We start from the raw sequence: 23,838 nt of genomic DNA, 5'->3' as shown, positions 1-23,838 counted from the left end.
TTAGATTATATCGTAAAAGTTAGATTGTCTTCCTGCTCGAGCAATTTCTGAAACAGATGTTATCTGGAATGTAAAGTCAGTTTGGTTTTTTTAATCACTGTGACTAAAAAATGAATCAAGAACAGATCAAATTAGTATTCTATTCTATTATATTCACTACTGTTAAGGGGCAATGGAAATATGTATTGATGCAACACAAAATGTGGATGGTTATTTAAAGAGAAATATTTCCACCAACATTTTCTATGTGAAAGGCTTACCAGACTAACTTTAGATTTCAGTTTATATTGCATTTACTGTTTCTGATGGTTCTTAAAAGTAGAGTACCTCCAACAATTAATTAGAATAAACAGCAAGGAAAAAAATCTGGCAAGCTTTTGAACAGTGGCTCTCAAACTTTTTTACTGGTGACCTCTTTCACATAGCAAGCCTCTGAGTGTGACACCCTCTTATAAATTAAAAACACTTTTTAATATATTTAACACCATTATAAATGCTTGAGCAAAGCAGGGTTTTGGGGGAGGTTGACAGCTCACAATCCCCCTGTAATAACCTTGCGACCCCCTGAGGGGTTGCGACCCCCAGTTTGAGAACCCCTGCTTTTGAATAATCTAAATGGCTTGATTTAAAACTGATTGTGTAGTCAGTCATGAGATGTTACCATCCAGCATCGATAACTTTCTAAATGAAAATGTTTTTATCTTCTGGGACAGAGCCCAAGTGTGTGCATACATTCCAAAAGATGGCAAATTTTAAAACTCTCACTTGGGAGTTGGCACTTTTTTCTATAGCTTCTTTATGGGATATACTGAATAGTAAAGAGCAACAGTTGCTCCTTGGAGTTTCAGCTCTTCATAATAAATATTTTAAATGAATAAGAATGAGTGTTTTGCTACAAAGTTACTATACTGACTTTTACTAGGTAGAAGGTCTGACTAACAATGTTTTTATGTAGGTCATATCTTTCTACACAAAGGCATATAGATGGTATTTTGGACTATAGATGCTAAGAACTTTTGCATACTCACAGGAGTGCTGCCAGCTTTTTTGCCTCCCTAGATGGCGGAAGGTCCCGCTCCAGAAATACTGCTGACGCCGAGGGGGGCCGAAGATCCGGCCGCCGCGGTCACCGCCCCCCAAATGTTAATGCCCTAGGCAACCGCTTAGGTCGCCTAATGGGTTGCGCCAGCCCTGCATACTCAGTAATATGGAATAAGGCTTGAAAGGAATATATTAAACCTGTTGGTTTTGCAAAATAATGCTGATTTATCTGTTCTTAAAGGGCCACTCTTCTCTTCAAAAGGGTTGTACTTGTCCTCTCCTTTATATAGAACTGTGGCCTTTGCAATGTTACATATTAACCTGCTTTCCCACTCCCCATCCTGGGATTGGTCAGAGGACAGTCTAGAACTTGATGGGCTGTTTCTCCACGCACTATATTTTGTTCTCTGTCCAATTCTAGAGCCTGCCCTTAGATTATTTGAGGAATAAAATTACAGTAAATGAAGTGAATGAAACAAGTTGTGCAATGTGAGCCTAGTGCTTGAATTGATGGACTTTAGGGCCAGATATGGCTGACTTGCTCTGCTAAAGAGGAGAATTATGTTGGATACATATTTTGATGAGGTGGGGGAATAGACTGACAGAATGGAAGGAGTGTTCCTTTGTGAAATGTTTACAAAGTAAAGTTCATATAAAAACTATAAGCTATAACTTAAGTAAATTATAACACCAGCTAATCCATCTGCATTTCATTTTGAATCAGTTATAACTGAAGTTGTCTCATAGCCAAGAGTCATTTAAATAAAGGCATGTATGTTTCAAAAGACTGTCTTTATTCTTAGCTCTTCATACTTTCTAATTTTTCCATTAATGCTTATTCTTTGACATTTTCCTTACTCCGGCTAATAAATGAGAAATCACAGCAGGAATAAGGTTGTGATGGGTTTTTTTGGTAAGTGAAGAAAGATGTCTTGGGTTTGGACACAATTTGTGGTCAGAGCAGTCCCTCAGAGGAGGGGTAGTTGGGCCTATGCTAAGATGACAAGCCTTGGAACTACATTGTTGGTCAAGCGGAACACAGGCCATCTGTGAAATGTGACAGTGATGAAGAGTGAAGGAGTGAGTGGTTCAGTGGGAAGAAAGTCTTCTCATTTTGTTCTTATAGAGTGATTAATCTGACTCCTTTTAAGGAACAAATTAGGAGAGGAAATAGCATGTGAGCGTGTGATTCCATCCTTGAACTGTAAGGTAAAAGGCTCCAAAGCGTTTGAGTTGATTATCAGGAAAAAAAATCAGAACAAATGTGGACTGTGGAATAACCCTCTCCCTCTCCTCCTACAATGTTGAGTGCAGAGAATAAACACAAAGACAGGATTACCCATTGTTGTTCCATAGCATTTTACAAGATAAAGTAAACAAAATGATTGAAAGATAAACCACTGCTTGAAACTGACTAAGCTCTCTTGGAATTATCCACCACTTTTGGGTTAGGAAGCCAATTTTGGCCTTTCAGATACGACAAAAATGTATGGACTTGATCCAAAGTCCGTGAACTTCAGTGGGAGTGTTTCCACTGACTGTAATTGGCTAAGCTAAGAGTGCTTCATTACTAACCAGAAGTATAATATTTGAAAATGTATTCTGGGTATAAGTAGCAGTTAATGAACATGCCTATGTCCATTTACTTCAATTGCTGGCTGGTTCGAAGCCTGAAAAATTGACCTTTAGGTCAGTTTTCAAATGAACGATACAGCTTCATAAAGAGGAAATATCTTAATGGTAGCACTGAGTGATGACTTAATAAGGGTTTCCGCACCGTATGTGGGCAGGAAGTGGGGGGTGGAGGGGAAATCAAAGCAGCAGCAATACCAGTTGAAGATATTTCCATTAGTAAGAATTAAAATATATATATATATATATATATATATATAAAAAAATAAAATAAATAAAACTTACAGGGAAGGATTTATTGTTTTAGAAATGACAGCATTAGTAGTTTCTGTAAATTCTTGCCATATGCACAATAAGAGATATATATATTTAATATTTAAAAATAGAACCTTAAGTATTTGAGATCCAGTAAACACTAGGATCTCAATATTTGAAAGATTCCTTAAATTTAAAATAATGTCTGTTCCATGGTGGAGTATAAAGTTATATTAAGTTTCTGTGTGAGATTTCTTTTCCAATTGTCAAGACCATCATTGCTCTGGGCTTAATTATTAATGGGAGGGGTTTGTTCTGTGTACCTAGGAAAAGGATTTTGCATTTCAGATTTTGGAGTCTTGTTCCTACTTTTTTTTTTTTTTTTTTTTTTTTTTTTAATGGGAGGGAAGATTGTCTTGCGCTTATAATGCATGAGTGGGAACCAGAAGATGTGGGCTCTGTTTCAAGTTCTATCAGACTGGCTGTGGGACCATGGAGTCTCCATGCCTAAGTTTCTCTTAAAATGGGGATAATTTACCCTCCTGTGGTGTATGAGGCTTAATTTGTTAATGTGATAAAGTGCTTTGAGATCATGTAGTGGCAGTTTCTATATTCAGTAAATGTAAAATATTTCATAGATGACCCTATATTTCACCCGTAGATCCTCACTCCTTTTTCAGGTGAGGAGCGATGCGGTCTGAGAAGTCTTCTCCAATGTACATTCATGGTGTTGAGCTACAGACTGGCTTCTATTTACCAGCAGAGGCAAATTTGCTGTGGATGACATTTACTTCTGATACGAACATATTATATACCTTGTGATTTCCAGGATAAATAAAAGCTGAAACATAACTGATCTTTTTAAAAAAAACAAAACAGAAAATAACTTTAAGCATGTTTGGTTGTTGTCCTAGTACAACTTGCCAGGATTTTATAATCTTTAAAACAAAACAACAAAAATCTCTCCTGGGATTATTTCATATGTATGATTAAGTTATTCTGTTTCTGACTTGAAAGCCTTTAGGGTGAAAGGTTAAAGATGTGGTATGTCTTTGTTGCCATACAATGCATTTCCTTAGCTTGAAACAAGGAGATGGGTACAGTGCTGTAGGCATTAATGACTAACCAGGAAATTGGAAGGATTAGTGTGCATACATTTTTTTTTCTAATAACCCAATTAACCCAGAGAGCATCTCGCATTCAAAATGGATGCAGCTGAAGTATAAATTCATTTGATAAACAAATAGAATTACAGGGTTTTCAGTTCATACTTCAGCATCTGTTTGCTCTATATTGAGGCACTGCATGTAAACACTAAGTATGTAACCATTCAGGGTGGCTACGTCAGGGTTAACCCATTGATACTTCGAGGGGAGCCCATTGATAAGGTATGAGAACAGCAGGAGGAAAGAAACTGATCCCATTGTCTTGTTTCTCTGCTAATGAGTTTCCAAAGCTCTGGGCTCCTCTTCCACAGCAATCTGTCTGTTTGAAGTAATAGCGAGTAGTGGCTCTTATCAATTCCGGGTGAAGTTCTTTCCTTGTCTTCGAATGAAAATTTGTCACTAGATCTGTAAGAATCTCTCTAATTTCTCCTAGCTACAGAGTAGCTTGTGCTATTACACAGGGTAATAGTACTGTACCTGATGCTGAGGGGTGTAACAGGCAATTGTCTAAGGGCTTGTCTATACTTACGTACTGGTTTGGTGGCAGGCAATCGAACTTCTGGGTTTGATTTATTGCGTCTTGTCTGGACGCGATAAATCGAACCCAGAAGTGCTCGCCATCGACTCCGGTAATTCTGCTCGGTGAGAGGAGTACGCGGAGTCGATGGGGGAGCCTGCCTGCTGCGTCTGGACCACGGTAAGTTTGAACTAAGGTACGTCGACTTCTTCAGCTACGTGAATAACATAGCTGAAGAAGTTGCGTACCTTAGTTCGAATTGGGGGGTTAGTGTAGACCAGGCCTAAGATAGAGGGCACTGAGCATCAGGGAGACTATCAAAAGGGGTTTTTCCTTGGAGAAAAAATACTTTTATCCTTTTTATTTTTATTTTTTAAATTCTGGGTAGGTCACATGATAATTGCAGAACATAACTGCTCCGTTCCTCAGATGGGAGCAAGGGAATCTGTAATGCCCACCAGGTGCAAGCTGTGCAGCTTGCAGTGTGTCAGGGTATGATTCAGGGAGCTAAGTAGTATTACTGAATCCCATTATAACTTATTAGGCCTGGTTACTTGAGTTCCTCCATTTGTGCTTAGTAGTTACAGTTGCTTGGCTCAGTCAGGGTAGTTCTGCATTCCAGGTAGGAGCAAGCCTTGCAGTGCAGGTAGACAGACGTGCACTAGCAGGGCTTGAGCTAGTGTGCTAAGGGTAGCAGCTTGGGCTCTCAAGCTCACTGACCAACCCTCTGGGCCTGAGCTTTGATGGCTAAACCTGACTCTTGGCCAGAGTCTCAACATCCACACTACTATTTTTAGCACACTAGCTTGAGCCCTGCTAGAGTCTAACTGGGCAGAGGGTTGCTCCCATCTGTATAGTAGACTTACCCTCAGTTCTCTATTGTATCTCCATGTTCAGTAAGGGCTGAACTGGGGTCAAGACTCCTTCCATACAGAGACCTGGAGGTGCACCAGAGTTCTTTGTTTAGCGAATGCTGGAAGTCATTTTTATTTTAGCCAGATTACTTCTGACCACTTTATCTAGGGAGAGGAGGGAGGATTTTTTTTTTGTTTAGTTTACATCTTATTCTTTTTTTCTGATTCTTGGTACCAGTGGGAGATTGACCATTTCAGTTGATGGGTGGCTCTGCTGGACTAGTTTGAAATTCTGTGTATTTAGCTTGGTTGGCTCTCTTCTAGATTTTTAATCAGAGGTAGTATAGTTTTGTGCTGCATTTAGATGCTTTGCAAACTAGCATCTTACAGATTTAATTGCTGGAAGCTTTGACTGTATCCCTGAATTTTTTCCCTCTTACTGTATGCCCAGGTAGTATGCCAGTCTCAATTGCCTACCATGAATAATACAAATATTCCCTGCCTCTTGTTAAACTGCCTCCTTGTCTTTTTGAGGACACTGCCATTCTGTAATACCTCTTGTTTCAAGCTATTAATAGGACTTAGTTTCTCAGGATGCTTGGGCCATCTCCTATCAAACAGTAAATAAAAAAACACACACACACACACACACACACACAAAAACCTTCTAGGCTTAATGACAATTCATTTTTATGTGGACCTTTGTCCAAGAGTGTCCTCTGATTCTGGTGATTCACAGACTTCCCTTTATAAGCATATGTTCTTGTTCACTGGTGTGTAACGGTTGAATGGTAGCTGCTGTTTGGCGTGTGCTGGGTCAGAAGTGCCCCAGATGTCAGGGTGGAGTTGGGGGAGATGGTTGGAGCATCAGTGCTGAACTCAATGAATGGTTAAATTGAATTTGCCAGGATATAAAGGTGCAGGAGCTCCCAAGGCAGATTTAGAGAATTATAGTATGCTCAGTGCAGAACTAATAGGGCCCCTTTTAACCTTTGTAGTTCACTGGATTCTGTGGATCTCTTTCAAAAGAAGTAAGTGACAGTATGCTATGTAGGCATGCTCTTTCTGTAAGTGTTGATGGAAAAATGTATTGTAAACATGGAGTTTGTTATGATTTTTCTTTAGTCGTACGTTTCAGCTGATTACCCAGAGTAAGTGGATGCTTTTTGAAATGAACTATATCCATGTCATACTATACCTGGGTACAAAAGTGGGTCTATTCTCACTGGTGCACTTAATCCTCTTTCACATTTGTGGGAGCTAGGCAAGTATCCAGAGCATATAACCCTCCTGAACTGCCTTTCATCTGCTGTGATGTATCAGTCAAGCTATAATATACAAGAATTGACCTTTTAGTCTGTTTCTCTAAAAACATGTTTAAAAGTCAGCATTTCTATGTATTCAACCATCTTCCTGTCTTCCTTATAGGTAATTCAGCTACAGTGAGACGAATTATGGAAAGATTTATTTTAGCAACACTTGATGTTACAATCACTTCAGTATTATAAAATTTAAGCTTTTTTTAAAAAAAAGCTTGAAAACTAAGTTAGAAAAAACATCTTTTTTTTAAACTTCTTGTCTGTATTTGATAAAGAAATCACTGAGGAAAAACATAGATCACTATGCTATTTTTTAAATAAAGTTACAGTTCCGAATAGAACTGCATTTATAATAACAGATTTTTCTCTATTTGGAGCAGAAGTGTGTGCTAAATTTACTATGAAATTCTTTCCCCAAGTTTTTAAAAATGGCTGTTTAAAAAAAAAAAAAAAAAAGTATTTGGAAATTTAGATTAAATTAGTGTGAGGAAAAATTATTAACCGGTACAACTGGAAAAATTACTTCTGCTTTGAATGATTTCAAGTGTTTTGTTATCAAGACTGTTTCAGAATGGTGTCACTATATCTAAAAGAAAAGCTAATGACAGAGATGGCATCCTACAAACATGAGATAATAGCAGAAGGCAGATGTGGATGGAATGAGCCACAAAGACAAAGTGCTTTTGGAATTGCACACGGCAGGAGCTAATACCATTTGTAAACATGGTGGAAAGTAGGCAGAGAGGTAGGTGGTGACAACAATTGGATTTCCCTTGACACTTCTCCTTGTCTATCACACAATCCCAGGGTAGCTGAACTCTTAATGTAAGCTTCTCCCTTTAACAATAGAAGCCTGAAAGACTTGTGTTGGGAAGACCAACAATAAAGTAGGAAGGGTTCCAGTAATATTGGTAAGCTGTAGAAGAGCGTGTATATAAGACTTGCCTCAGAATCCATTTAACGGGTAATGATGTCACTGATTTGCAGTAAACTAGTACATGGCTGTGTTGATACTGGGAACGTTTTAGCACCATTGAGATATTTTGGTTGCAGAATATTGAATTTTTATCTCAAATTGTTGTTTTTTCAGTGGAACATGGCTTTTAGCACATTCTGACTGGCTTGGTTGAAACTTTTTGTAAAGTACTAGAATTTTTGAAAAAGCAAACAATATTAATATCTGAAGGCTACTATGAAAGAACTAGGTCTAGCTAGATGTTATAGTGGAGACTAAATTGTGTCCTATGTGCCTTGTTCTATTTAAAGAATAATTATCCAGGGAAATAAAGTAATGGTTTTGGATAGGAGATTAAAAGATGGATTATGGAAATTATATGAGAAATCCTTATGACTTCCCACATGATTTAAACAAGATTTAGCAGCACTGCTCTTATTCTTTTTGACATGTTGCTTGAGGATATTAGTGTTTTAGTTTTAGGGCATGATGAGTTAGGAGGAGGCTAAAATGAGATCTACAAAAAATAGCCTGCATTACATTATTTAGTCATCTATGGAGAGAATTCACAAAGAGAAAACATTTTTGTAATCATGTAGAGTTCTACTCTTCAAAACGCCTTCTTTCCCTCCCCCGTCCCAATTAATGTTTGACTGACTGGGAGTGGAGATAAATAATAACTTGAACTTGTAAATTATTCCCCATCTGCCTCTCAGGATGTGGCAATTTAATCAAAGAAGAAATTTCATGGGAAGAAGTATCTTAAGAAGGTGGAAATGTTTTGGATTCCATACTTAGCACTATATATATGGTCTGATAAGTGTCTGTATCAATACAATATTTCAATGCAGTAGCATCCATCTTGCTCCTTATCTTTCTGGAAAATAATTGAGCAGAAGGGTTGCGTAATCCCTGATGTGTACTCTTGGGACTATAGACATGCAGGCTTTAACGGGTCTGTGTTCAGATACATAACAGCAGTTCTAACAAGATGTGTAGTTCTGCTATGTACCAGACACACAATCTGAGTTTATTGTAACAGCACATTCCCAGTGGCTGTCACTGGACTATGACTATGGGGACAGATTAAATTGTCACATACTCACTTGAATCAGCAGAGGAAACTTTGTGGCCCCCCTCAGTTACTTTGCAAATTTGCACAGATGCATCATATCATATACACCTCTACCTCGATATAATGCTGTCCTCGGGAGCCAAAAAATGTTATCGCGTTATAGGTGAAACTGCATTATATCGAACTTGCTTTGATCCACCGGAGTGCGCAGCCCTACCCCCCCTTGGAGCACTGCTTTACCGCGTTGTATCCGAATTCGTGTTATATCTGGTCGCGTTATATCAAAGTAGAGGGGGGTGTGTGTGTGTATATGTGTAATATATAGATATTCCCAAGAAATAGTATTTCACTGTGTTTAATATGAAGAATGGTTGTCTCTAAATGGGTAACTGATATGTAGCCTAAATATGGTGTAATATGTCCTCTAAGCATCACTATTTGATACTTGATGTGATTCAGCAGCCGGATCTTCATGTATAAAGTTGAGTTACAGCAGCATTGTCTATCTGGAGTCTAGAAGATGTAATGCTTCTGCAACTATTACTTAATTCTGGTTTAATGTTGTATATGTATAATGGTTTAAACTGTTAAAAGCGGAGGTGAATTGCTCAGCCTTTTCACGGTGGCAGTAAATAAGATGTATCAGTTTTAAAAAACAAAAAACATTCAGTGCTGATACTTACTTTTTTCCCCTTGTAGGATTTTGTCGAGAGTCTTCCACAGAACATGAGCCACCTCCTAGTAAGTACTAGATATAAATGTTCTTGTTCCCTTCCAGAAAAGGATTAGTGCAGGAACAGTATTCTAGTAGGTATCAATGGGATGCAGATTATATTACAAGTCTTAAACTTCATGAAATGTCTGTTAACTCTCCTTTGGCCGTAGATGCCTTTTGCTTGATTATTTTGGAATCAGGAGAGGAAGGTCTTCCAGAGCTCCTTGCATGGCTAATGGCTTCCTCCCCCTCTGGTTGATGATGTCTCCTACCACAGCTTATCAGTGCCATTCCATACAGTGGCTTTAGGGTGCTGCTGAATCAGTAGGGCATTTGATCCCCACAGAGAAGGAGTGTGCTAGCTCCATTAATGCCCCTACGGGCTGCATATGCTCTTGCTTTATTATGCTTAGTCTTGCTCTCATGTCATAGAATTGAGGACTGGAAGGGACCTCGAGGTCTTCTAGTCTAGTCCCCTGCCCTCAAGACAGGTGGGAATGCTGGGCTTACTTGTGATCTGAACTACTTGTATGTTCTGCATGGCATCATGTTGTACTATTACTAGATTACCAAAGAGGGCTTAATTTGGATTTGCACACATTTCTTGAATAGCTAACTATGGCTGATTGATACCTTAATGTTGGCTTATGCTCTTTGTGAAAATCCTATTTAGTGCAGTGATAGTAGGTGTTTTACAAACAAAGAGTATTTTGTAATGGCTGCAAAGCTAATTGCTTTCCAAGATTTTATGTATCAGAGGGGTAGCCGTGTTAGTCTGAATCTGTAAAAAGCAACAGAGGGTCCTGTGGCACCTTTGAGACTAACAGAAATTTTATGGTATTTTCCCAAATCTTTTAAAGCCTGTGTTCCCAACATAGGGTGTTGAAACTACCCTCCTTTTCAATATAGTTAAAAGGGAGTGGCTGGAAGTTAAAGCCACACAAATTCAGTTTAGAGACAAGGCACAATTTAACAGTGAGGTTGATTAACCATTGGAACAAACAACAAAGGGAAGCAGTGGTTTCTCCATTTCTTGATGTCTTCAGATCAAGACTGGGTGCCTTACAGGAAGATACGCTGTAGCCAAACCCAAGTTATTGGGCTCAATACAAGGGTAACTAGGTGAAATTTAATGTCCTGTGACATGTAGGAGGTAAGGCAAGATCTAATGGTCCTTTTTTTGCCTTAAATTCTATGTGTGTGTGAAGAGACTGAATCCTACATCTGTTTCCTGGCCTGTGACACTTCACTATATTTGAGTCCACATGTTCATGATCAATGGATACAAAAATCACTGTTGAACCATTTCCTTGCCATGAAATATTTAAGTAACTGACTTCTACAGGAAGTCATCTGATAAGACTTGCTATTAAGATAACATAATAATAGTAATCACTTAGTGGGCCATGAATACAAATATTGCTGAGAAATCTGGGGAAGTGCTTTACATTTCTGTATATTACCTGCCATCTGCAACATCGTTAGTATCGCCTCCAATTTACAGAGGAAGAAAATTAGTGGGTGTTTATGCTAAAATGATCAGCAGTGAAATATTTAACTGTTTAGATTTGAATTATCCTAATAGGATTTCAGAGATCTCACTCCATATAGCTGAATGCCCAGGGCACATTTCAGAGTGATTATTTCGCATTGTCTGTGGTGATAAATGACTGAATTTGCATTGATTTACACTGAGGACACAGTTGAAAGTTCGTGTGGCAACCATAATGGCTAGTTACTTAATTTTTTAAATGAAAGCTTTGATTCTAGAAAACGTAGCATATTCTGCAGAATTGTGGAATACACAAGTCCCTAATTAGAGGGCACTTAGATATAGTATTACTAATTTAACTCAAACCCATAGCAGCTCTGTTTTTGCTTTGTTATATCAAGTGATGATGAAGTCAAAACACAGAGCATTTGCACGTGTGGGCCAAACTTTCAAAAGAGCTCACTTCCCAACTACTCCTACTTAGGTGGCGCAGTGGTCACAACGTCAAAAGTGCTAAGGACCCAAAATGTTCAGTGAGGTACTGCACACTTCAGAAAGTCTGGTCCATAGCTTCTGTACTAAGCTCCAGTGAAACCAGTAGCCCTGTAGCTTTTATTTCATTTGCATTCCAATGCAATACATAATTTCAAGAACAAAGTGTAGATATGTACTTCTACACCCATTATGGGGTGTGTCAAACCTGTTATGGATCTGTTTCCTTTCCATTATGTTCATAAATGGGAAGTAAGCCTGGCTCTGAGAGATCCCGTATTAGTGGAAGGTAATGCAAAAAGCTTATCATGTAGTGAAAAATAACCCAAATTATCACTTGTCTTTATATTTATCAGGCGACACTAGATATCCCACCATGATGTAGGCCAGGGTATGTGTGTGCCCATCAACTTCAGCTCTTAAGATATCCTTGGGCTGCTATGCTGTTGCATATTTCCACTTTAGCAGTGTGTATGGCTGGAATGTTTCTATTTAAACATTTGTTTACATTCTATATTCCAGAAGGGTTGGCATCTTAACTGCCTTCCTGCTGCTATCAATACTTAGGATTCCTGCATTGATTCCTGGTACGTGGGAGTCTCTTTGCCAAACCACAGATGCATAATACAGATGTAGGTGTGAGAGCCTTGTAAATGTTCAACATTCTGGGCCTCCGTTTGTGAGAGGGGGGCAGTGTAAGTGGCATACTGTTTTGCCTGCTGATGTAGAAATACCCAACATCTGCTCAGAGGGCTGTGTCCTAACTACCATAGCCTCTCTACACTTAGAAAGATGATGACCTTATGTAGCATTACTAAGACACTCTCAGAGCTGAGATCTTCAAAGTCCAATGCTATGTCACAGGTTCAGGCTAAGTTCATTTCTATGAGTAGCCTCCATATATCCCTTTGATTAGCATAAGCAGGGACAAGGGCAATCAAAGGTCAAGAGAAGTTCAAAATAGCATAACCTTTTCTTGTGTTACCAGTTGGCCCTAATCCTGCAATGCTCACCAAGCTTTTCTTCATCAACATGTTTACTATACAGCTGTAAAACTTGAAGAACAAGGCCTGGCCTAATACAAGGGAAGCTGGAAATCTAGCAGTTTAAGAATAGATGGTATTGCTGCTTAAAACAGGAGAAATAATTGATTTATGTTATGGTACCCAATTAGGCTGTAAAGTGAGAAACGCTTAAAGCAACCCTGTGGCTTAAAGGCAGCTCTTTGCTCTGATTTCTGTTCAGCAAATAGGAGGTACCGTAATAAAGGTCATCAGCTCCATGAGCTAAATTATTAATTCCTTTCATGCCACTTGGGCTTGTAAACAGGATATAATACAAGAAAACAATTGGCACTGTTCGCTTATTGGCCAGAGGAAAGGTCATAGGGTAAGTAGTTGGATTGGCAACAGCTGCTCGTCATAATCAAGGAGCTATTTTGTCCTTCTCATCATCTTTTAGAGCAAACCTGTTTCCAAAACTTTAACTGTCTATAAATCCAGATCTTCTCCACCTCATCCCTTCTTAGCTAAGCCATTTTTAGAAGTTAAGCATGTTGCATGTAATGAATTACAGGAATACAGCGAGGGGGAGGAAGAACGAGCCATCTTGTGTATTTAGGAGCTTTGTGTTGAAAATGGAGTTTTGTGGGTTTTTTTGTTAACTTAGTATAAATGATACATGCTTAAAATCCAACACTTCTTGAGAAAGTGGAGTATAATTTGTGCTTGTATACAGGCGAGCATAATAAAACATTATTGAAATTGAAACTTTAAAGTGCATAATTTTATTATGATTTAAAAGCAATATCAGGAATTGGTTTTGCTCTGAACATCACTATGCTAATTGTACAAGACTAGAAATTTTGCTCTAAATGTTAAACATTTTAATTTTTGATATGTTGTACGGAAAACCTGCAGATTTTCTGTGTATATAAGTTTGGCATGTAGTCCAATTGCTGAGCAGGACTAATTTTGTTGTACTACTATGTGTAAAGTATTTTCAGCAATAATGTGATTGCTGTACATCCTTAAACTTGTTAGATGGAACAAGAGTGCACACAGTACCTTAGCCTCAGTGTTCAAGGAAATCTACTACGAACTATAATTATCGTTGTAACAAACTATTTAATGTTATATTTGAAGGTTAGGAGAGCAATATCATTGTGGCATTAAACCGAATAACCCATAAAACTCGTGGACTTGAAAATCTAAAATAAAGATCCTTAAAGAAATGCATACTTCTCACTGCATTTGTCTTGTAAGAGGGGTAGTTTTAATTTAATCAAGTAAGCTTGCATATTGTAGAATGAAACTCGATAAATTATTACAGATGTTTGCAGGTATAGCTTACTGCTTTAAGTGATTCACTTATTCAGATGTCATTTCCCTTGTGTTGCTGACCACTTCTAACTGAGACTGTTCGCTGCCATCTGACTTACTCAGAAGGCAGCTGACCCCTCCTTCTGCAAACAGCAGCAGGTAACTTAGATGGCCATCTGTTGACCCATTACTTTAGCCTTTTTGAAAGCTAAAGGAGTTGTCCCCGTGCCAATTTAAATATTAGTGTGCACTTACCCCTCCAACATCTTCAGCAAATTGTCACTTTTACACTTGTGCTTAGTTTTTTCATGTTACAGTTCAGCAGTATATGAAGACACACACACACACACACACACACACACACACACACACACACACACACAACTGTAACAGGAGATGGTCTTAGATGAAACTCTTCCCAGTCATCTAACGTAAATCTATATGTATTAAATTAGTTTATAGGTAACACAGTAACGGTATGGTTAGTGCACTTTTATAGGCTTACACTTCAGTCACTGAGAGGAGATGGGGGGACATAAGGTAGAAAAAAACATATATATTTAATATAAACTATCTAGAAAACTTGGAAAAATATGCAACATTACATGTGATCATTGAGACAAAGTGCAGTATCACCAAACAGTGCTCCAAAATATTCTCGCTGGCATTCAGATACCAATAAACTCAGATATAAATGAATACTCAACAGATCTCGGCAGTAAAATGTCTCTTGTCTTCCACTGGAGTGTAGCAGGATGCCTTTGAGAACCCTAAGCTCCCACTAATAGTCTTCATCTCAACACTTTTTGGTCCATGACTGCTGAGTCCTACAGTACGTTATCTCTGTTCTCATTCCATGTACTAAGACAAAGTAGGGGTATAAACAAAACATTCTTGATAAGTGAAGCTAGAGTAAAGTAGGGAATGAAGGGCAGTATAACTACAGTGCTCTGCCCACAGTGCACATCCGCTGTTTCCTACAAGAATGGTCTGTTGTAAATGCTTAAACATTTATTTGTAGCTGTAGTGTACCTCATTACTGTAGCATTGGGACACATTTCACATTACAAACAGATGTATAAACACCCACCAGGAGCAGCAATACTGTCTTTCTTCAATTGTTTTAGTCCACCAGGGAATAAATTGGAAAAATAGGAAGATAAAATGCGGGAGATACTTGGCCAAAGACAGACCCTTGTATTGTGCGATGAAGGTATGCTGCCAGGAGTGAGTTCTGTGGTTTAGGAATGTAGTGTTGTATATTGCTGCATTGTTTTTGGTCTTAAGGGTAGATATGGGACATAATCTACTAGCAAGAAAACTGATACTCTTGAGATTCTCCGGCTGGCTGGCCTTGGGAGATCACGGAGATGTGAGGAAGAGACAAACTCAAATGATAACCCTACAAAAGCAGAGTCACAAACCTGTATATCCAGACCATAATGAAAAGGTAAAATATAGGAAGTATAACGGGGGACGGAATATGACACAGTGCCTGGGAATCCTGGACATGCTTTTCAAAAACAAATCTCTTGATAGTGGTTTCTAAGGTGAGAATAGAAGGCTTTATCTGATCTATGATCACAGCTGAACCTATTGCTTGTAGATGGGTCCTTCCTAGATGTAAACCTCTCCAAAGTTAGGGCTCCTGTCTGGAGTTACTCCTCTCGAACCTTGGATCCTCTTTCCTCTCCCAACTGCATAATCTTCTTCTGTATCTGATACACCCTCAGGGCTTCCTTGTGCTGGAGGGAAACTACTTCTGGTGCAGCTGCTGATCAAATGTTGGGAGAGGGCCCCTGTATTATGCAGTGTTTTGAAGGGGATCTCTTTTCTGATAAGGATCCTTTTGAAGGGGCTCCAGACCCTGTTTGGATCTCCTCTTCTTGACCCCTTCTGCCATTTCTAGAGCTGATCCATTTCAGAGGTTAATATGTAGAATTTAAAGCTGATGGAGCCTAGAGCTTAGGAATTCTTTGCAAACTGATGAAAACATGGTTGTTTTCAGAGACCGTTACACATGCCTGTTATCTGACTAGAGAAACGAATGCTTTAACAAGCTTTGAATGCTTTGAAACAATAGCACATGTGGGTATGGAAGACAGAAATCTCTTAAAGGGGATGGATATTATAAAATTTCTTACATAAAAATCCTAACTTTAGTGCTAGTGTCTCTTGATACATTGAGATATTAATAAAATGACATGAATAAATACAGTAAAGGTAACTTTCTTTTTGTTGTGTAATGTCTGAAGAATAAATTTTTAAAAATACATGACGGTGACAAACTAAATATACTGTGTATTTGTGCTTGTATGTTTATCACGGGAGAGTGGCACTGGCTGCTATAGTACTTACCGTTGCATAACTGTTTTCACCCAACCTGTTTCCAGAGGCTCATAACTTGCTGAACTTTTCCAGTCTTAGTCTCAGCCCAAAGGCGGGTTTTTTGTTTGGTTTTTTTGCAAACTTGGAATAAAACTGGTTCAGTTGTCTAAGTTATTAGTAAGGAGAGTGAAATACTTTTCTCCATGCGAAAGAATTGTTGAGCTTCCTTTGAATACTTCTAGCCCAGCACTTTCTACTGCAGAAAGTTAACTTGCATTGAAGTAGCCACAATTGATTATTCTGGCAACGTTTGGTTTGCATATGATTAAGCTATGACCCTCTCACAGAATGTGTACTAAGTCCATTTTGATATTTTTAGTAAGATCAAAGAGTACAGTTAAGATTGTGCGTGCACCTGTGGCATATGGATGGTGTGAAATGGTTAGGGTGGGCTGCTACATTCTGTAAGGTTTAAGACTGCTCTGTACGACTTCTGAAGTTTTCAGAAGGGCAAACTTAACTCCTAAGGACCTCCTGAAATTCATGGGAGCAGGAGTTCCAGTAATTTTGTCATTTCTCAGATTTTTGTGCAAGTCTTGTGATACTTAGTGTTTTTATTCAAACCCCAACACCTGACTAAATTTCTAGATATTTAAACAGAAGCTTGAAAACCTGAATCAGACACAACTGAGCATTGCAGCCATGTCTGCTTGAGACTGCATTCTGGGTTTAGTAGGGGAAGTGCAGTCTCCCTTCCAGCACTGTATGTGTATGTAAGATTCAAAATTGAACCAGAAATGGTTGCAAACATTTTAAGGGTTAGTGGCTTCCCTCCAAAGTCTCAAAACCAGGCATATAAAAATCCCACAAATATATTATTTTTAATATCATAATTTTTAAGCCAGTGTCATGACTTTTGGAGTATGATTTGTGACTTCTGAAAATTTGGGATTACAATGCACTTTCACAGGTGGTAAACTATATAGTTGAGATTATGGAATTTAGCTGCTTGTATGTTAGCAACATTGTAGAGTAAAGGTACTCTTCATATTTTTATTTAAAAAATAAGAATCTAGAAAACTCCACCCAAAAAGATACATTTACAAGAATGTTCAGGTTGCATAAATAAGCACTCAAAAGTCTCGAAATACCAAGTTAATGTTACAATATTTTTATGCCCATGCATGCATGCATGCATATACAACATGGCAGCATACATGTGTGTAGTCTCTATAATTTGGAGATGTATGTCAATTTTAGGGGGATTTAGAGAGGAAGAAATTAATACTGAAATTTGTTTTGTCAGATATAACAAAATTGAAATTAGCCTTTATATGTAACTAACATGTCCATCTGTCCATCCCCCCCTTCATCATGAGTGTAAACATACATTTATTTTAACTTTCAAAATTAAATATTGCAATTTCTATTTTAAATAAATGCAAGTGCCTAAACAATTTTTTTTTGTTATTAGCTACAGATGTCGATCAGATGAGTTTCTCATCTCCTGGGCTTCCCATGAACTCTGTGGGCAGTAAGTACCTTTCTTTCTCTTACCCCACAAGACCAGGTTGCATTTCTTTTTCGTTGACCACTTCCTTTGTTTTGAGGTTGCCAGTGAATTGAAATAATACTTCAGTGTAGAAGTTATGAACAGCAATGCAGTAAAAAAAAAGTTCACTGAAGGAGCAGGGCATTCCACTTTCAGGAAGAATTCTTATCTCTACACTCCCCCCCCCCCCCCCAAAAAAAAAAAAAAAAGTGCCCTAGACCTGGTCTATACTAAGTTTTGCCATCATAGCCATGTCAGCTATGGGCATGATTTTTTATTTATTTATTTTTTATGATTGATACAGCTATGCTGGGGAAAAACCTTAGTGTAGACTCACTTGATCTGGTACAAGCACTTCTATACCAATATAACTGCATCCACCCTATAGAGTTTGCTGGTATAAATGGTCTTGTATGCAGACGTTCTCATAGTCATGCAGACCAGGATTTTCAAAGGAGATGAAGGGAGTTGGTGCCCAGGCTTAAGTTTAAATAGATTTGGGGCATTTTAACTCCCTTAAGCTACTTTGAAAATCTTAGCTTTAGGACTTTCAGAATCCAGTTACTTCACTAGTAATGGCTTATTTTTAGTCTCCATCTAGTGGTAATTAGTATATCTGAGGACTAAATGTAAGTAATCCACTAGGTGGCAATAAGTCCTTATCAGAGACAGGAGTTTATAGGTGTAAATTCTAAATATCTAATTCTAAACAGAGACAGCAATTGAGTGCAGATTTCTCCTGCTTTAAGACAATGTATTTAATTTGTTGGAAACTCCCTGGGGCATTCTCAAAATAGGTAAACAATTAACTGGCAGTTTATTTAGAAGATAATGTTCAAATAAGTTTCAGGGGCAACCACACAAACTCCGAGGTTCAAAGTCCAGAGATGCTCTATCTCCTTGACCTCATTGTGCTGGGGGATTGCACCTGCTTGCACCCTAGAAATCATTGAAATCTTTGAAGAAGCTTTCACATAGCAATGTAGTTTGTGGAGAGTATTTTTAGCTATAATTATTTTTGGTGGCTTGAGCATTTAACATATGCTCCTAGTGCCTGACTTTTGAAAGCATATGTGGAATTTCTTGCTTAATTAGACTATATAATTAGTGATTGCATGGACAAATCAGATTTTTGTGTGCAAGTGGTGAGGCCTGCATCTTGATTGTTTGCACATACAAATTGGCAGTTTTACACGTATAGTTGTTGTAACTGCATGTGCAAACTAGGCGCACAAACGGAATAGTCAGCTATGACAATTTAAAAATATAGTTTAACATTAAATCTTTATTGCCCAGCATTACTTAAATTTATGGGTGTCACATCTCCTTAAGGCACAAAGTGTATTAAGATGAATGTTGTTTTGTATAATGTCCTAGCATCTGGATAGATGTGCTGAATGCTCAAGGTAAGGCTGCCTAATAGCAAGAATTGAACTATGGCTGCCGTGTTTTGTGGTATGATGGCGATGTGCTTGTCAACACTTGTCGTCTGTTTTTCTTAGTTGATCAAATGGGGAAGGCTTCCTACTTTGCTGCTGCTTTACCAAATCCTTTCAGGATTTTCAGAATTATATGAATGCAGAAGAAGATAAAACTCCCCGTTCCCAGATACTTGTTTATGCATCCAAAACTTTTAATTAAGGTCTGCAGAGCACCCACTTTATCCTTGGCTTTTTGCAGCTTATTGTGCCAGTGAATTGGGCCATCATTTTGCTGCAACTCTCCTGGGTTATTAGGTGTTTGCTTCGGATTTTTGTTTTACTCAGTGTCCCTGACTAAATTATTTTTTACTAATGCATCTTGGCAGTTGAGATGAACATGCTTTGTGTTGTGTTGGGACTGCACCTCTTCTGTGCTCCCCTGAGGTAGAGCAGGACTGTCAGTGTACACTGACTGTAATTTCCTTATGGAAAGCACTAGTGTGTGTGCTGTCTTCATTTCCTTGTAGGTCAACATCACTTACAACGTCCTTGAAAACGTCTAAAGGGAACAGCCATATTTTGAATGAAGATCCTCCAAACTTTCTATAGAAAGCTGGTTTTAAATTGCACAAGGGCAAAAATGGTATCTAAACCCAGGAATCTTCTGTCATTTGTTTTGCACTTCTTGAATTTTTAAGTATGTGAAAACATGCCTGCTCTCCCGCTGAGACCTTGCAGGCTGCTTTTTTGTCAAATCATGCTGAAATATTTATATCCTGTTATAAATCCTTGAAAATAGGGTGTTTCACTGGAGCTGTACTGAGGTGGTTCCATTAAGTGAGCAGGGCCTTTCAGTGTCTGAGGCTTGGGGAAAGAAGATCTTTTAAAACTCTAATTCTGCAGAGTTCCATCTGGTTATCTTGACACCTGAGCAGTCCTATTGAGTTCAATGAGGATATTCATGTGTGTAAAATTAATCACATGCATAAGTCTTTGCAGGGTCAGAGCTAAAGATTCCAAATACTCTTACAAGCATTTGAGAAGAATTTGTGCAAAGCATCCAGCAGTACTTTCTAGTTTCCTGTCCCCTTGGGACATATTTTGTTTTCGAGAAATTCCAACCAAAGGGAAGTACAGTATGTGCCTTTAAAAAGAGCAGCTTCTTCCATTCTGCCTGAGAAACAGGCCCTTTCAAGGGTCTTACACCTTTAAAAGAAATCCGTGTGTAGTTTCTTGTGGGTGTGGGAGAGGAGTGTGTTTTGATTCGTGTTTGAGAGATGAAGGGACAAAACGGTCAGAATTCTTTAGTGGGGTGTGGAGGGGATTGTGAAAGTCTGCTCATCTGTGTTTAGAGAAATGATTCTATTAGATTGCAGGACCTTCAGGTTCAGGCAATTTAACAGATTGCAGATAAGACAAGTACCATGTCCTTTACTAATCTGTTACCAGGTGACTAGATTTCACCTAGTTCTAAGTAAACTAGCTATCCTTGAATAAAATCCTGGAAAAGTAAGCACAGCAAGAACTCCAGTCCATTTCAGGATGATCATTCATGTTGTAGTAAATAAAATGGTAATATGAACAACTACAAAGTATTATGCACTATTTTCCCTAGCTAGTTGGTAAAGCCTTTGACCATGTGGCACTTTCCCAGTAAAGCCAGTCTGGGAGTGGCCACACCTGTGAGAACCTAACCATATCAGTCTGTCACCAGCAGCTGCAAGAAGGTTTGAGACCTGCTGCTCAGATGAACCAGAAAACAAAACCAAAACAGGATTATTTGTAGTAATACTTGATTCTAAGAGTTACTGGGCTGTTACTTCGCCTGAGGAGCTCTGCAGCAAGCTTCCTGGAGACATCCCTTCTGAGAAGGTTGCTGGCTCCAGCTTTCTGGGCAGGTTTCTCTGCTTGGAGCTCCTCACAAACAACCAGAGGAGTAGAGAAGCAGACAGAAGGGTGCAAAAATGCTTGGACTATCTGGGGATTAGCTGTGCCCCTCTGTTTGATTGCTTGCTTCTGAACCGCCAGCTCTGGAGGGACAAAAGGGAGAGTCTTTCAGACAGTTAGTAGGTGGTAAGGGCCTTTTGGTCCATTATTTCTGAACGCTTTTCCACTCCCCCTTAAGGTGTGAGTCAGCCCTTAAGTGACTGTCTTATTGACTGTGGTCATGTGGTTGCATATGTAAGATTGCCTTGCTCATTATGATATTCAGTGGAACAACATGCATGCTCCACGTGAAGGCTTCCCTTATCTTTCCCTTGAGCAGGGGCTTAGGAAACCTCTATAAAGTTCAAGGAGCTCACTTAGAGATCATTTCAAGAGTGAACTTTTCAAATATTACTTATTTCTATAGCATAGCAGCTTGTGTGTGTTTCCGTTCCGATCTCTCTTCAGTGATATCTCAGGACATGGAAGCCACTCTCCTTCTGTCTTATGCAGAAGGGGGAGGGAACCCTGTAAGGTCAGGGTACACACCGTGTTGAAGGCCTGAGATTTGACAACCTTTATTAGCACTGAGCCACTACCCCTTGGAATTCCAGCCCATGCAGGGAACAATTTCATTCAAGTGTACTGGAAGAACAGACCAATGCAGTATCAGCTGATCACAGTCAGAGTGCAATCAGTTATGTCCTAAGAGCTAACTTCAGCCCTGATAAGCCAAGATGTACCTGTGAAAGTGTTGCAAGATATCAGTGGCCTTAATCAACGAGAAAAGATACCAGATCCTCAACCATACTAACATCAAATACGCCGAGTCTACTGAGGACAGTTGCGTCAGCCAGAATGACCATCGTTGATGGTGTCACTCCAGGCATCGTGTAATGAAGTGCCCGGATCTGGTTCAATCCTGTGAATTCACAAATCTCTGGGGCAGCACTATGGGTGGTGCTGGGTGGGGTCAGGGCATGCACCCTTTCACCCCTTGATGGAGAGCTTGAGAGCACAGTGTGCTCAGGTATTTTTGTCCATTCTGGAGACGGGGCTGAAGCACACAATGCTGCTTTTAAATGTAATGAGCAACTGAAGGAAGGCCAGATCTGTGAGATTGACTTTTCTCACAGTCAAACCACTTCATGCTCAGGCTCTGGTGCTGACTGCACATATGGAATGCCTCTAGCCACTCCAAGTGTGACTGTAAGAGGTTGTAGGTTTCTGATCTATATAGCAATACAAGTACTGTAGTATGCAGGTTTGATGGACCCTGAACTTTGTCTCAGCACATCCATTAGCAAGCCTTGTACTTCATGTCGGAGGTGGCAAGCCCTATTTGTCGAATGTCCAGTTTGCTGCAACTGTTGAACTCTGCTTCATCAACACTCTCCATGGTACGTGACCCCTCCTCTCCCCCCCGTTCGGCACTGGCGATTCTGGTGGCCCAGCTCCAAGGGTTCTGGAGCTTGGTCTTCTGCCATGAGATGTTCAACTCCATGGTATAGGCAATGTCTTGGAGGGTGGGCCTTAAACTCTGTGAAACCATACTATGGGTGTTTAATATTCTTCTCTTCCTGGATGAAGAAAAGAAGGGAAGGGAGAATCCTCTGTATTCTCAAGCATTAAAAATAAGTAGATAAATACCTTTGTAGCAGGTGGTTAAGCAGGCAAAGGATATTAGAGTGTACATCCCAAGTTCTTCAAGTGGAGGTTCAGGCTCTGTCTTGTTCATCTGTCATCCCTCCCTCCCCGAGGAGGGCCTATTTTCAGCAAAAGTCTTTTTCCAAATGGAGATTAATAGGCTGTAGCTACAGCCTGTTCTCCCGTGGCCAAAGGAATCACTTTTTTTTCTGTTCATAATGTTCTCCAGGGCCATTAAATAAAAAGTAAATGGCAGAAATGAGCTGGAGTGTCCCTGCCTTGTCCAGAGATCCTGGTTCTCTTGTATCCAGTTCAGGAGGTGACCACCGCTAAGTTAGACCTAGCTTACAAGAAGGATCTGTTCTCGGGTCAAATTCCACATGCAAACCCAGAGTAATTTAATCTAGCTACAGGATATTTAAAAGGTATCAATTTAAATAGGATATTCAGCTGTTTGTATCATCTTCATTCCTGAGAAAGTATTCTATAAACAGCGCATCTTCAAGAGCCAGGTCCGTAAATGAGGCATAGTGCTAAGTATTGGTATGGATGAACCTAATCAAGACAAGGGAACATGTCTTGTTTGGAGATGTTATAATAGTCTTAATATGGGCCAAAACTTCAGATGCTCTAAAATCAAAGTGGTAGACGTTTCTAGCTCACTAGAGATGTCAGGATTGTCTTCTTAACCAGACATATGATTTCCTAGAGCTCCCTTGTTTTTCACCTCTCTACACCAATGAGATCTCCCTCTTGGGACCTAAATCTTGTATTAAATACCGTCTAAAGCATCCTTTTGATTTCTTGTAAAAAATGCACTTAGGTTTTATTTTTAAATGTTGTCATCTTGGTTTCAATATCTTTGGCAAAGAGTGTTTTCGGGGGGTAAGGTCTTATTGTGGAACAGCAGTCCTGCACCTCTCATGATAGCAAAGTTGTGTTAAGATTTAACACAGCCTTGATTCCCCAAACAAACCTAATTACAAGAAATTTTTTCTTCCATACTTTTCTGCTCACATGCAAAAGACCATTTAAAAAAAAAAAAAAATCCCAATCAATGGAACAAAACAAATACAAAAACCTGCCCCCCCACCCATTGCTGTCAAGAGAGCTCTAAAAATCAACTTTTA

At 39.1% G+C, this 23,838-nt stretch overlaps 1 protein-coding gene across 2 annotated transcripts in view; it reads left to right on the top strand.

Annotated features, from left to right (window-relative positions):
- The window catches only part of NR6A1 (nuclear receptor subfamily 6 group A member 1), a 184,795-nt gene that overhangs the window by 25,181 nt on the left and 135,776 nt on the right, over positions 1-23,838 (top strand). For both annotated transcript variants that reach the window (XM_034793848.1, XM_034793849.1), the window contains exons 2-3: positions 9,514-9,555; positions 17,637-17,696. In XM_034793848.1, the coding sequence (XP_034649739.1) occupies positions 9,514-9,555; positions 17,637-17,696 (102 nt within the window). The remainder of the gene's footprint in view (positions 1-9,513; positions 9,556-17,636; positions 17,697-23,838) is intronic.

The sequence above is a fragment of the Trachemys scripta genome, chromosome 17, assembly GCF_013100865.1.
Source record: "Trachemys scripta elegans isolate TJP31775 chromosome 17, CAS_Tse_1.0, whole genome shotgun sequence".
NCBI classification, from domain to species: domain Eukaryota; kingdom Metazoa; phylum Chordata; order Testudines; family Emydidae; genus Trachemys; species Trachemys scripta.
The sequence above is the reverse complement of the archived record's forward strand: the minus strand, read 5'-3'. Positions and strand labels throughout refer to the sequence as shown.